General features: G+C 42.8%; 2 protein-coding genes across 2 annotated transcripts; both read right to left on the reverse strand.

Annotated features, from left to right (window-relative positions):
• Positions 1-2793: 2793 nt before the first annotated feature.
• LOC110930052 lies at positions 2794-3273 on the reverse strand. Its single transcript, XM_022173276.1, has one exon. The coding sequence runs from the start codon at positions 3271-3273 to the stop codon at positions 2794-2796; it is 480 nt and encodes a 159-aa protein (XP_022028968.1).
• Positions 3274-3345: 72 nt separating this feature from the next.
• LOC118491185 lies at positions 3346-8176 on the reverse strand. Its single transcript, XM_035988723.1, has 7 exons — positions 7870-8176; positions 6745-6954; positions 6025-6561; positions 5746-5928; positions 5216-5678; positions 3803-4927; positions 3346-3655 (listed from the first exon to the last, which is right to left on the reverse strand). Exons 1-7 carry the CDS (start codon positions 8174-8176, stop codon positions 3346-3348), a joined length of 3135 nt encoding a protein of 1044 aa, XP_035844616.1.
• Positions 8177-15085: the final 6909 nt, after the last annotated feature.

A 15085-nucleotide genomic window follows, 5' to 3' on the forward strand; every position in this document is an offset into this window, starting at 1 on the left:
TGTCCCAATTAAGAGCCAAAGTGCCGAAAGATGACATTGAAGTCGAAGTCGCGCTTTAAATGTAATTACCTTTTAGTTGTTTTGAAAAGAAATTTTAGCGTCGAAGGATTCCGCCTAGTGAAAGGAGGTTTCTTTTGAAAGCAAAAATTAAATTTTCATGCGCAAAATCGAACCTTCAATTCAATGTATCATACCAACCCATTCAAATATCTAGCAATCAATTTCAACACCAACCCGATTACCAAAACCAATCTCAATCAACTACATTTACTATCCCAAACCGACACCACCCAAGGCCTATGTACTTTGAAACAAAAAGCAAATTCCATTTCAAGTAGCAACATGAACCCAAACCAAGCCCATCCGCAACCTATACAAACAAATGCATTAATCATGAACTCGAGACAACACTGAAGAACAAATCAGGACCGACAGTTGACTGGACAACGACTCAACTCGACTTACTCTACGACCAAAGACTAACCTAAAACTGACTCACATTTGACTCGAGACGAACCTTAACCGAACCAACAGACTCAACATACGATATACCGACTCAAACGATTAACTCAACAAGACTACTGTACTGACCATAGGTACTCGACAGTCAAGACCCATAGCCGACCCGACAAAACTCACTTACTGCTTCAACATATAGAATCGACTTCAACAAGAAATGATTCAAAACAGGACTCGACTCAACACTGGACTCCAATGAACCACCAAACTGATCTGACACACCAAGACTAAGACATCACTGGACTTGAAATCTACTCATACCTTGACTCGAAACCTATGCCGACTCGACAGATCAACCTAGTATGACTGACTTGACACCTGTTGACATCATGAACCAAGGAAATCGACTTAACCATGACATCAAAACACCTAACTCACAAACACTCGACTCAATGACGACTAACCCAACAACTTCTGACCACTCGACAGCACTTAACTGACTCGACACAACCGGACAAAACATAAACTAACACAATGAACAGACCATCTATGTTGAATCAACGATTATGCAAGAAACTAAACAAGAATCGTACTTGAATCGATGAAATATGTGTGAAAAATCGGAACTTTTGTGCAAAACGAGTCCCAAATCGGTGAGATATGTCGGCTGGATGTTGATTTGTTTATGGGAGTTTTGTTGGTGGGTGAAAACCGATCACGGAGGTAGGAGGAAGGGTGTAAATGGTGGGGAGATGGAGGTTTAATGGAGGTTTTCGTTGAGGTGGAAGGGTTTTCGGCGGTGGGGGTAGAAAAACAAGGGTTGGGTGATGTTCGGGATAACTGGTGACCGAAAAAAGAGTTTTATTATTATTTTTTTCTTTAACGAGCTCGCGTAGCACGACCGTAAACAAGGGAGGCCGTGGCGTAGCGCCACGGAAGGGATCACATGAAAAGGTTCAACTTTGGGGGTTCAAACAATTTGAAAGCGTTCAAAAATGTTTAAATGACCCTAGATGGTGGCGCTACGCGAGCTTTGGGAGTGTATGGTGGTGGCGCGACGCGAGTGACCATTTTCAACAGAAAGTTGCAAAAAATTCAAGTTTTTTGCCTTAGAAATTTTTTCTAACTCTTAGCCAACCTTCCCCAAACCATTCCAAAATTTTTTCTAAGGTGCTGTTTGTTTTTTTAAAGGTAAAATGTCTGCAGTCTGCGGACCACATCTGCAAACATCTGTAGCAGAAGAGGTGGACCAAACCTCTGCAGTCTGCAAGAAGAAGACTGTTTGTTTTTTAACTTCTGCAAACTGCTGGAATAACACCAAATAACATAATAGACATCATAAATCGAAAATTAACATCAAAATTCAGATGAGAAGTTTCGGATCTATGTGCAGGTGAACTATCTTACCATGCATTTATTTAGTTTTTCTTTTTTTTTTAACATGGTAACTTAACTAATAAAATAATTAAATTTGTTGATAAAAGAAATAAAACAGATCAAATTCAATATTCTCGTCATTATCTAAAGAACCCTACCATCTTCTAGATCTATCTTTCTCTATAATAACCACCCCAATACTCCACCAACAACCGTCGCACAACCACCCAATACACCATCGCACCACCACCCCAGTACGCCACAACCTACCGTCGGACCACCATCCTCCGGCGAACACACCACTAGATCCGTCACTTCTCGCCCAACCGCTCTCTCTAACATCAGTCATTCGTTACTCGTTTTCGAAAAGTTCTCAACGCTACCTTGAGCAACCGGAGTGACGACGGAAGCATCCTGGCCTTCTTTCTGATGAGAACTTCTGGCGGCATTTTCCGGATCTGCCCGCCGTGAAACCACCACCAGTGTTGAAGACGGCGGTGACGGCTGTGGGGAAGAAGACGGCGGCGGCGGTGGGAGGAGGAGGAGAGGGGTGGAGGAGTGGTGTTGGGGTTTTTTTTGTTATGTTTGTGTTTTTGTGAGAAGAGGTTTGAAGTGTTTAGAAGTAGGAGGTTCACATCTGTTTGGGGAAGAGGACGCGCAGATCTTTTTAAATGAAATCTCTTCTGAAAAACAAACAATCTGCGAAACAAAAAGTCTGCGTGTGTTCTGCGCCGCGCAAACAAAAGAGGCCAGGAAGCTCTTCTTGGAAAAAACAAACAGCACCTAAGTATGGGACTTACCTAGAATGACTTTTTCCCCGCATTTTCAGCTCTTCAAGGATACGTTTCCTACAAATTTTCTCAAACATACAAAACACAAACACAAACAACTACGAAAATCATGAAAAATAACGAAATTTACAAACGGTACATACTCTACAAACGACGCTTTCCTCACTCACTGCTCGGTGAAGGTGGGTGGGTCCTCGAGAGGAATTTCTTCCTGTTCAGTAGTATCAATGGGACCTCCCAAGTAATGTTTCAAGCGATGACAGTTAACTTTCCATACTCCTTTTTCGACTTCATCGTATAATTCAACCGTGCCGTATGGAAACACCTCCCTAACTACATACGGTCCACTCCATCTTGATTTTAGCTTCCCTGCTATCAATTTCAACCTCGAATTGTATAGGAGCACTTTATCACCTACCTTAAACTCCTTCAAACCTCGCAACCTCCTATCATGCAACGCCTTAGTTTTCTCCTTGATACTCCAAGATCGTTCATAGGCAGCATCCCTCAAAGCTTCCAACTCATGAATTTGGAAGAATCTCCTTCTAGCGGCTTCGGTAGGATCAAGGTTAACAGTTTTCAAAGCCCACAAAGCTCTATGCTCTAACTCTACCGGAAGATGGCAAGCTTTGCCATACACAATCATAAAGGGTGTTGTTCCTAACGGTGTTTTGTAGGTGGTGCGGAATGCCCATAAAGCGTCGTCGAGCTTTTCCGACTAATCCTTTCTACTCTTTCCTACCGTTTTCTCTAAGATTCTCTTCACCCCTCGGTTAGCATTCTCTACTTGGCCACTAGTTTGCGAGTGGTATGCGGTGGAAAGACGGTGAGTGACACCGTAGCGTGCAAGTGCCTTTTCCATGGCAGAATTGCAAAAATGCGTACCACGGTCACTTATTATAGCTTTAGGAACTCCGAAACGTGTGAATAGCTTTTTAAGGAATCTCACCACCACTCGGGCATCATTAGTAGGTAAAGCTTGAGCTTCCACCGACTTTGAGACATAGTCTATGGCCACGAGGATGTACCTATTCCCACTCGAAGATGGGAAAGGTCCCATGAAGTCAATGCCCCAAACGTCAAAGATTTCAAGAACTTGGATGGGATTTTGGGGCATTTCATCCTTGGATGAGATGTTGCCGGTACGTTGGCAATGGTCACATGTCCTAACAAACTCTACGGCATCTTTAACTACCGTTGGCCAATAGAAACCACTATCAAATACCTTTTGTGCCGTCACATTTGGGCCATGATGGCCTCCCATTAACCCTTCGTGCACATGTCTAAGGATGTTTAAACCATCCTCCCTTGAAACACACCTTCTAAGCACTCTATCTCCACCTATCCTAAATAGGTACGGGTCATCCCGAATATACTTCCTAGCATCCCTAAGAAGCTTTTTCTTTTGTTGATATGACATACCCCTCACAAGATCTCCAGTCGCTAAATAATTTGCCAAATCCGAGAACCATGGCAAACCCTCTACCTCGGCACTAACAAAGTCTATGGTTTCGTGGGGAAAAGTGTCTCCTATGGAATCCTCACGAACTTCCTCTCTCTTAGGATCCTCTAAACGTGACAAATGGTCGGCGTCCACGTTTTCCGCTCCCTTTTTATCTTTAATTTCTATAGCGAACTCGGAGAGAAAAAGAATCCATCTAATGAGACGCGGCTTCGCGTCTTTCTTTTGGAATAGAAATTGCAAAGTGGCGTGGTCGATGAACACGGTGGTTTTTGAAAGCACGAGATATGAGCGAAACTTATCAAACGCAAACACTACGGCTAAGAGCTCTTTTTCCGTGGTGGTATAGTTCTCTTGAGCATCATTTAAAGTTTTGCTAGCGTAGTAGATTGGATGAAAGTGTTTATTGATTCTTTGACCTAAGACCGCACCTACGGCATAATCGCTTGCATCGCACATGAGCTCGAAAGGCAAGCTCCAATTGGGCGAAACAAGGATAGGGGCACTAACGAGTTTTTCTTTCAAGAAGTCAAATGCCTTGATACACTCCTCGTCGAAGACGAAAGGTACATCCTTCTCTAAAAGTCGGGTCATGTGGCGTGTGATTTTGGAAAAATCCTTAATGAAACGCCTATAAAATCCCGCATGACCTAGGAAGCTCCTAACGGACTTGACACTAGTAGGTGGAGGCAATCTACTTATGGTATCTATCTTGGCCCTATCCACCTCTATACCCTCTCTCGACACCTTGTGCCCTAAAACTATCCCCTCCGTCACCATAAAGTGACACTTCTCCAAATTCAACAGAAGATTTGTCTCTATGCACCTCTTAAGCATCCTATCAAGATTTAGAAGACATTGGTCAAAAGTGGTGCCATAAACCGAGAAGTCATCCATGAAAACCTCCATGGAAGTCTCAAGCATGTCTTGGAATATAGCAACCATGCATCTTTGGAAAGTGGTCGGAGCGTTGCATAACCCGAAAGGCATGCGGCGATACGCATAAGTGCCGAAAGGGCATGTGAATGTCGTTTTATCTTGATCCTCCGGGGCGATGGCGATTTGAAAATAACCTGAAAATCCATCGAGAAAACAATAGAATTTTTGACCCGCTAGGCGCTCCAACATTTGGTGAATGAATGGCAAGGGGAAATGGTCTTTTCGGGTGGCGTCGTTTAACTTTCGATAGTCTATGCACACACGCCAACCGGTAACGGTCCGAGACGGGATTAGCTCGTTCTTTTCGTTTATGATCACCGTCATCCCACCCTTCTTTGGGACGACTTGGGTCGGGCTAACCCATGGTGAATCGGAAATAGGGTATATCACCCCGGCATCTAACAACTTAAGCACTTCCTTCTTAACGACCTCTTGCATGTTCGGATTTAGGCGCCGTTGAGGTTGCACCACCGGCTTATAGTCATCTTCCATGAGTATCTGGTGGGTACAATAGGCGGGGCTTATGCCCTTGATAACCGAAAGACGCCATGAAATGGCTTCCCTATTCACTCTCAACACCTCTAACAACCTACCCTTCTCTCCCTCCTCTAACTTAGACGAAATAATGATGGGAAACTCGGACCCCTCACCTAAGAAAGCGTACTCTAAGTGGGATAACTTTGAGTTCTAATGGGGCGGGTTTCTCTATAGGTGTACTCTCAAGCTCGCTTTTTACCTCACTCAATTCTAACACTTCGGGGACCCACTCGTTCTCTTCTACCTCCTCACTCTCACTCACAACCTCCTCAACCTTCTCAACTACCTCATCTATCCTACTCTCAACTAGGTCGGCTCCACTAATATAGTCAAACCAATGGTCGACACAAGATAAGAAAGACTCTATGAAATAGACCGAATGACAAGGACTACTAAGGTCATCGGAACCACTAGGGTGTTCCATGGAGCGTGCTATCTCGAAAGTAACTCTCTCCTCACCGACTTGAAGTGTGATTTTCCCGTCAAAGACATCGATGATGGCCTTTGCAGTACACAAGAATGGGCATCCTAGAATGATAGGAACCTTCTCGTCGGCTTCCATATCAAGAACGACAAAGTCCACGGGAAAGATGAATTTATCCACTTTGACTAGGAGGTTTTCAATTATACCACGTGGATACTTAACGGATCTATCGGCTAGAGATAAAGACATACGTGTAGGGGACAACTCTCCTAGACCTAACCTCTCATACATGGAATATGGCATTAAGTTTATACTCGCTCCTAGATCGGCTAGGGCCCTACACTCGGTATCACTCCCAAACAAGCACGGGATGGTAAAAAGGCCCGGATCTGTCAATTTTTCCGAGACCTTGTTCAACACTACGGCGGAACATCCCCCACTAAGGGGAATGTTAGAAACCTCTCCTAACCTATCCTTGCATGTTAGAAGATCCTTTAAAAATTTTGCATATTTGGGCATTGATTGGAGGGCTTCTACGAAAGGGAGGTTGATTCTGAGCTGCTTAAAGATCTCTAAAAATTTTCCGTACTCTTTGGAATAAGTTTGATTTTTAAGGCGGGAAGGAAATGGAGCACGGGAAAGATCAACAGTGGGTGATGGAGCAACTTGTATCGGCTTCTTTCCTATACTTTTCTCACTTGAAGGCCCCCCGGTGTGTGCGGTACTTGCTGGGATGAACCTAGGTTGCACTTTACCGGGCACCTCCATTTCAATCTCCTCATCTATGGGGTCCTCATCTTCTACCTCGACACGCTCGGGTCTCACTACCTCTCCTAGGGTCCTACCGCTACGGGTCGAAATTGCCTTCAAAGTGCCAGATGGGTTGGGCTTTGTGTTTCCCGAAAATTGACCGGGAGGTCGTTCTTGCAACTGGTGTGCAATATCTCCAACTTGCCTTTGAAGGACTAAGAAATTTGAATGATTATTCTTTAAGAGTGTAGCGTGTTCTTCTAAGGTACGTTGGGTAGCCTAATCCTTAACCACTAGTTGGGTAAGAAGGTCATGTATCCTAGACAAACTACCATTTTACCCCTCATTCTTAGGTGGAACCTCTTGGTTTGACCCCTCACCTCTGAACTGCCCCGCGTGAACCTGAACTAGCAAATTGACCTGTTTGACCCGACCCCTCACTAGAATAGAAACCTGGCCCCCTGCTTTGATATTGACCTGATGGAAAACCAGGGGGTTACCTGAAGAGCAATAACTATTGGCACGCCAATTTGAGTTACTATTATTGAACGGGTTCGTTGGACCCCTATTTTGACCTGCTATGTACTCGACTTGTTCTAGGGTAAGTGTTGGGCATTCTATGGTGTCATGTCCACCTCTACAAACTTCACACCTATCTACCTTCTTCTTAATTTCTAGCAACTCTTTGGTGATATAGTCAAGCTGAGACACTACCTTTGAGTCTGAAACAACTTGATTCACTCCTCGAGAAGATGAGGAAGTAATCACAGGGTTGGAATTTCTGCTGGTAGCACTATGATCTATATCAGCATGAGCGAAGCTCTCAAAGAGGTCATTGCAGTCAGCCACAATTTTCTTTCCCATTAAGTGGCCTCCTGCAGATGTGTCGAATCGGGCCTTGCACTCAGGGGTAAGACCAATATAATTTTTTTCTAGTAAGGCCCAATCCGACAGCCCATGTTGGGAACAACGCGAGAGTAAAGTTTGAAACCTCTCCCAAGCTAAGTGATATGGTTCGTCAGGCTCCATTCTGAAGGAATGGATCTGATCTCGAAGGCGAGAGGCCTTCACGGGTGGAAAATACTTAGCAAGAAAGGCATCTCTAAGTCCAGCCCAAGTAGTGTAAGTACCTGCTGGCTGCGAATCGAGCCATGTGGCTGTGCGGCCAGCAAGCGAAAAGGGAAAGACTTGGAGAAAGCGAGCATCAAGATTAACACCTTCGATGCCGAAGGTGCTACACAGACGGGTGAGACGGTTGATATGTGCTAGCGCATCCTCATCATCACGACCATGGAACTGACAAGAGTTGTTAATGGCGGTCATGATGTATGAGGGAATTTTCCAGGACTTGTCATTGGTGATTTCAGGGATGGTGATGGGTGAATTGGCGGTAAAACCTGAGGTGGAACGCTGGTGGACAGTTTGGTTATCGGGCATTTAGTGAACTGGTGGTGGACTAGGGTGACAGGAGGGAGGTGGGGAATTGTGGGGTGATGACTTCGGGGTGAAGTCGTAGTTTGGTGGTTTAGAGTCTAGTGTAGAGTTAAAAGGGGCTGTAGATGAAGTTGAGGATTTTTTTACCTGAATACTGGGTGTGGAGAAGGAAGACTTGTCAATCGGCGGCTTCACTGGTCCCTGCGAACGTGTGTGGGGCATGAACTGCAAAACTGAAGACAAACAAGTAAGACAACTCCGACAAAAGACTCTAAAAATACGAAAAAGACACTAGAATTACTTAGACTCCTACGACTCACAAACACACAGAAAGCACGTAAAGATATATGTTGAAATCCAAACAAAGCAGTTAACGCAATTGCCAAGAATCCCCGGCAACGGCGCCAAAAAAATGATGTGGAAAAAGTAGTTCAACTAATTAAACTAGAATAACCCTAAATTAAGACTCAAGTAATAAAAATCTAGACTCTCTAACTTGACTAAACTACTCACCGGCAAGTGAACCGGTCGACTCTAGCAAAGAAAAGTATGTTCGGATGTCGAACCCACAAGGACTCTAATGAATTATGTTAACAACTCTATTTAGATTAGACACTGACACGACTTAACAATTATTGTGTTTTAAGGGGGGGGGGTTACTAAAATCCTAAAATTGAAATTAAAATGGAATTAATCTAAGACACGAACGAAGCTAAGGTTTGATTCAGATGAGATTAACGACTACCTAGACTTGAATCCAGTTTAACTAGGAATGCACTTTTAACGGTATTATTGTTGTATGGAGCCAGGATCGTAAAATACTAAACCTTAAGGTATTTCAATGCTAAGACTTCCTGACCCTTCTCAGGAAGAAACCTAGGAAACCCTACAAGGCTGTTATGCACACCGATTGTTAGACTTCCTCTCAGTCCTCTAACGACTCTAAAAGTGCCCTGATACGACTATCTACCTCTCAGCGCGACAATCTAAGGCAATTCTAGGTTCTAACTTGGTTTACTAGACACAAATGCAATTAGGGAACTAAGATTGACTTCTCTCAAAACCTATCTTAGATATATACTGCACCGCGACCTAATAACTAACTCGAGCCTCTCAGCGACAAGTTAAGCAGAATATTTAATTCTAATTGTATTTTAATTATTGTTTCTAAGGTTATCGGCCGATTTACCCAAAGATTACCCGAACCCGCAAGGAGGCAAATAATCAACACAAATTTATTATGTGAAAGACATTCACCAAAATCTATGTGAAACAACAAGTAATCAACAATCGAAAGTAAATACGCATATGCACCAAATCAGAAATTCTAGAACAATTTACTTTCAAAGATCAATCCATAAACAAACAATAATAACCGTTAAAAGATCCAAACTTTATCAAACTATCATCTTGTCTAGGTAGTAACAAAGGTTTTAGCCAAGAAACATGTTGTCTATAGCAAACAAATCAAGTTCAAAACAAGAATTCATCGGAAAATATTGAAAACACGAAATTAAAGAAAACCGGGAGATAAAACCCGAACAATCTTCGCTTCCACGCTCCAAGCTTCAACCGAATGATTCCCGCAAGCTAAAACTCTCCGAAAGACGTGAAATCTGCTCCAAAATCTCCCCTAGGGTTTCTTGGTTCGTAAGATAGTTAATGATAATGATTATCCTTCAATAAATACCAAACCCTAATGAAAACAAGAATAATTTTCGTAGCTCACCCTGTCGCTCTACGCGACGGGTTCCTATCTCCTCACTCGCGCAGCGCGAGCAGGTGGAGTTCCAGATTTTGTTTGCGTTGTGTTGGCGCTACGCGGCAATATGCTCTCCTACCCGTGGTGCGACGCCACGGGTGTTTTCTCACAGCAACTTGCTTCAAAAATCCAACTTTAGAACCCCAAAACTCTTCAAAATAATTCTAACACTTTTAGACTTATTCCAGGACGTGATGTTTCAGCACTCCAGCTCGTTTCCACTCAATTTTCAGCCAATTAACATATTAAGACCTGGAAAACCGAACTTTGATCAATAGCACGTAATTCTAAATAAAAATAAGCTATAAATAACGATAAAATATACAAAATATACACGAATAAAGGATGTATTTTGCAATACATCAAGTACCTTTTCCATCAGCTTCTTTTCCTTCTCCGCTACTACGATGTGAGCCAAGAAAGCCTTGTATTCCTTTCGGAGATACTTACTTGCTTGAATGCACGACATAAGTTTAAGTTCCTTCGAAGATACTTCGCCATAAACACAGAGTTGGTCGCCATTAGAAAGAGAGAAACGAATCATCTTTTCGAAACAAACAACTTCAGCACGATTTTCGCGAAGAAAATCCATGCCTACTATGACATCGAAACTACCGAGTTGCATCAGAATGAGATCGATCGGGAAAACGTGATTGTTGAGTGCGAGAGTACAATCACGAAGAACAGAACTAACGGTGAAGGTTTTTCCAGTGGCAATTTCTACGTCGAACGTCGTTGGGAGGTTAGCGCGTTTACGGTTTAGGAGCTTTTCGAATTCAAACGACACAAAACAGTTATCGGCTTCAGTATCAAATAAACACGAAGCATAAATACCGTTAACGAGAAACGTACCATTGACAACATTGTTGTCAGTCTGAGCCTGGTAGACGTTGATATTGAAAGTTCTTCCGCGGGCTGCTTGTTATGGTTGTTGCTGCTGCTGCTGTTGCTGAGGCTGCTGTTGTTGCTGCGGTGGTTGCTGCTGCGGTTCTTGTTTCACAAGTCGATTCGAGCAGACGTTAGCAAAGTGATTCGGGTCACCACAGGAGTAGTAAGCTCGTGCATGAGCAGCGGGAGTAGGAGCTGCTTGGTTACCCTGGATAGCAAGTGGTTGAGTTGGTTGTGCTGGAGGAGCTTGTCACACCCCACCCGATGGCGGAAACATCGGAGTGAGACGAAAACGAGATTGCAAGAGACTTCATAACACTATTAGTGACAATAATTAAATAATATATTTCATCTCATTTCAAAAAGTCAATTACAAAGGTTGGAATCAAATACAACAAGTCAACAACTTGAAATACAAGAATGACAATAAGAATACAAAATTTTAAATGTGTATCTAAGCATCCTACCATGTTCCATGCATCATCAACATCATCTCAAAACCTGCAACATGTTTTAAAAGCATTATTCAATACAAAGATGTATTGGCGAGTATACAGGTTTTCACACATAACATAAAAATAAGTTGTAAACAATTTCACATGGCAAGCTATTGAAACAAGATAAACAATAAAATAGGCATGTGTTTAACTAATCAAACCAATGATGAAACGCAATAAGCTCTTAACATAACCCAAAGTTTACAGGCGGTGCGTTAATTCTATAGCGCTATATATGTCAAGGATAGGCTCGTATGAAGTTAATCATAAGTCTAACACAAAACATATAACCCCAAGTTTAAAGTATCAAGTAACAAGTATGCATTCATGTATAAGGAATTTTTGTGCATTTAAGAATAAAGTTTAAGTGTAAGTTTATAGTTTGACATGTTACACCCCAAAAGGTGGTAAACGAAAAAGGGGTTCAAATATACTCACAGTTTTGCAAAGTTTCCTTTGGTGATTCCGTGAAGAGTTAGAGGTTGGAGCTTCAAGCTTCCTTTAAAACACTTAGTGTTTTCTTTTAGAACTCTTAGAGTTCTCTTCCTTGCTTTGAATATTTAAGAGCAGTGTTGCAAAAGTCGGATTCCTCGGCCGAGTACTCGGCGAGTACTCGGTCCTCGGACCTCCACCTTGGCGACTTCCTCCTAGGTGGTCTCAACTACTCGGCCTCGGGAGTACTCGGTCCTAGTCGACGCCTAGTCGGCCTAGTCGGAGCCTAGTCGGCCTAGTCGGAGCCTAGTCGGCCTAGTCGGAGCCTAGTCGGCCTAGTCGGTCTAGGCGGTCAACGTGGTTTGTTGACTTTTAATCGGTCAAACTCGGTCAAAATCGGCCTACTCGGCCTTGTACTCGGACTACTCGGCCTTGTACTCAGACTAGTCGGACTTGTATTCAGAATATTTGAACTTTAAACATGTTTCATTTTAAATTATACCCAGTTGACATGAATTATGCTTATTTTAACACATAAATAATATATAACAATTAATTTTATTTATATTTACCATGTCCGCGTACTCCCCGAGTACTCTCCGAGTACTCCGATTACTCCCAACTCCCCAGTCGGCCGACTAGGGACCGCCTAGCGACTTTTACAACACTGTTTAAGAGAAGTAGAGAGGTTAAGAGAAGAATGGTTGGAACACTTAGTGTCCTTTTAGAATTCTTAGAATTTTTGATCTAGAGAGATTGAGAGAGTTAGAGAGATGGAGAGAAGAACGGTGTGAAGAAAATGGTAGAAGGAGGTTGGTATTTATAGGTAGAGAAGGTGGAAAAGGGTGAAATATGATTGGGTAAAAAGGTGGAAGAGGATTGAAAAGATGATTGATGGAGAAAGGATGTGGAAAATGGTGAAATATGATTGGCTAAAAATGTGGAAGAGGATTGATGAGGTGGAAAGATGATTGGTATATTTCTTGAGTATATAAAAAGTATAAAAGTATAATTCAAGTATTGAAGATGTGCGTATAAGTATTTATACGTATAATTATGTCGGTTTACGTATAAATACATATTTAAATGATCGGTTGTGTGAAGAAAATATGTATAAAATATGAATTTTATTATGATTAACGCCTCGAATTGTGAGATTGAAATTAAAATACGAATGTAAGGTTTCTAAAATTAGAATATGAATACGAACATTTTTAAAATAGAAATACGAAGATACGAGGCGTTACAGAGCTTGAGCTTGTTGACGCAGGCCTGAACGATAATGAGCAGTAAAGTGCCCATAAATGTTGCAGTTGGCACAAAAATGACAGTTCACCCCTGCAGGGTGATGGTAGGTGCAAGTAGGGCAGAGAGGATGAACACCAGTATACGCACGTTTAGCAGGCAGTGCGTTGGTGTTAGGAGCTGCAACTTGTCGGTTCTGGTTGGGTTGTACGGGGATAGTGTTGAGAGGAGCGGCGGTATAGCATAGTTCTTGTTGTTGTTGTTACCCTTGCACTTGCGGTTCTGGCATGAAGACTTTGAAACTTGTGATGCTGCAGTGTCGGTAGCGGGAGTAGCAGTGACCTGTTTGAGATTCTTGGTTGAGGTTTTGAAATACCCAGCTAAGACTCGCTTGTCGTTGATCTCAGCTGCGAGTTGGTAAGTCTCCTCAATTGTAGCAGGTTTAGCTGCTTGAACAAAGTCAGCTACACAGTCGGGTAGAGCGCGGATGTATTTCTTGATCGTTATCTCTGGTGTTGTCACTTGACCAGGACAGATAATATTGAGCTGTTTGAAGCGAGTGGTGAGACCAGCGTTGTCACCTCCTTCTTGTTTGATATGCCAGAATTCATTCTCCAGCTTTTGCACCTCATGAGGAGGACAAAACTCCTTCATCATAAGCTCTTTGAGCTCTTCCCATGAAAGACCATAAGCTGAATCATTGCCGCGTCTGTTACGCTCAGCAGTCCACCAGTCCAGAGCCCTGGACTAAAAAACTCCAGTAGCATTAATAGTACGCAGATTTTCTGGGCATCCGCTTTGCCTGAAGGTAACTTCGATTGAGTCAAACCACTGGAACATAGCACTGGGTCCATATTCACTCGTGAAGCTAGCAGGACCGCATGCTTTGAATTGCTTAAAGCTGAAAGGCGTTTTCGGAGAGTCGCTCTTCGATTCCACAGAGGACTTGGTGCTGACATCGTTGATCTCACTGACGATCTGAGGTATGACCTTAGCCATTTCCTTGGCCACCAGCGAAGCGATGCGCTTGTCAGCATGGTTGCGTCAAGCTGCGCGTGAAGTGTGGGATCCAAATGACGACATTGTCTGCAGCAGACATCGTCATAGGATTCAAACGAGATTCGATTATTTCGGGTTTCGTAAAGTTTAGCGTTCGTAAAACATCCTTATTATTATTATTATTATTATTATTATTATTATTATGTAAAGCATCAGGAATACGTCAAACACATAGGCACATAGTCACGTAGGCACATAATCCACATAGCCACATAAGCACATAGGAGCACATAGACCACGTAAGCACATATTTTGCACGTATTCACCTATATTTTGCATGTATTCACCTACATATTTTGCACGTATTCACCTATCTTTCAAGGTTCGCGTATCGCGTTCGAGAGTTGTCAGAGATAGCGAGCAGCGTAGGAGAGTCCTTAGTTCGTGTTGCGATTAGTTAGTGTTTGAGATTTGGTAGCTGTGCGAGTTGTGCGCGTTTTGCGGAGAGATGAAAGCGATGAAAGCGAGAATGCGTAAAAATCTTCCAAAATCAAAACATATAAAACATATAAACACATAAAATCGATAATTCATAGAGTTAGCGGTTGCGAGCTCAGAATCGAAACAGAGCGTGCCCTAGGTGTTAGGGCATTGACTACCCAAAGTTATTCGACTATCCACAAGGACCTCGAGTACACGCTTTGCCCTACTAGACTGTGCTCTCGCCAAATCACGGCGATCGACACTCATCCTTCCAGTTACTACGTGACTCGAATCATTGGAATCCATCGAGACTTTGGTGAGAGTTTATAAAATCAAATCATGGAGTGGAACGTGTCATTAAGATACGAGTTTCACCCCTAACTTAACAACTTGTCCCAAGACGCTCTGTTATCAAATGTTTTGAGAGTTCCAACTAGATACAGAGAGGGGGAGATTTCTGTTGAGGTGTGGATGTCACTCCTAACTCAACAGAGGTTCTCGTGCTGAGAGTAAAAATTAGGCGTAGAGTGAGCGACTTTATCGAGAGTTCTTGGTTTTCACGCCTAATCTCGACAAGATCACTTGATTGTGTTATGCGAGTGTTTT

The sequence above is a fragment of the Helianthus annuus genome, chromosome 1 (assembly GCF_002127325.2).
Source record: "Helianthus annuus cultivar XRQ/B chromosome 1, HanXRQr2.0-SUNRISE, whole genome shotgun sequence".
NCBI lineage: Eukaryota > Viridiplantae > Streptophyta > Magnoliopsida > Asterales > Asteraceae > Helianthus > Helianthus annuus.

Excerpts from the sequence above, each read along its gene's own strand:
- LOC118491185 (XM_035988723.1), bottom strand. The coding sequence starts at position 8,176 with ATGCCCGATAACCAAACTGTCCACCAGCGTTCCACCTCAGGTTTTACC. Across the intron at positions 5,679-5,745 it reads GGTAAAAAGCGAGCTTGAGA|GTGAGGGGTCCGAGTTTCCC; the intron begins GTACACCTATAG and ends ACGCTTTCTTAG. Across the intron at positions 3,656-3,802 it reads GTAGTTAAAGATGCCGTAGA|GTACATCCTCGTGGCCATAG; the intron begins GTTTGTTAGGAC and ends GAGTGGGAATAG.
- LOC110930052 (XM_022173276.1), bottom strand. The coding sequence starts at position 3,273 with ATGATTGTGTATGGCAAAGCTTGCCATCTTCCGGTAGAGTTAGAGCAT.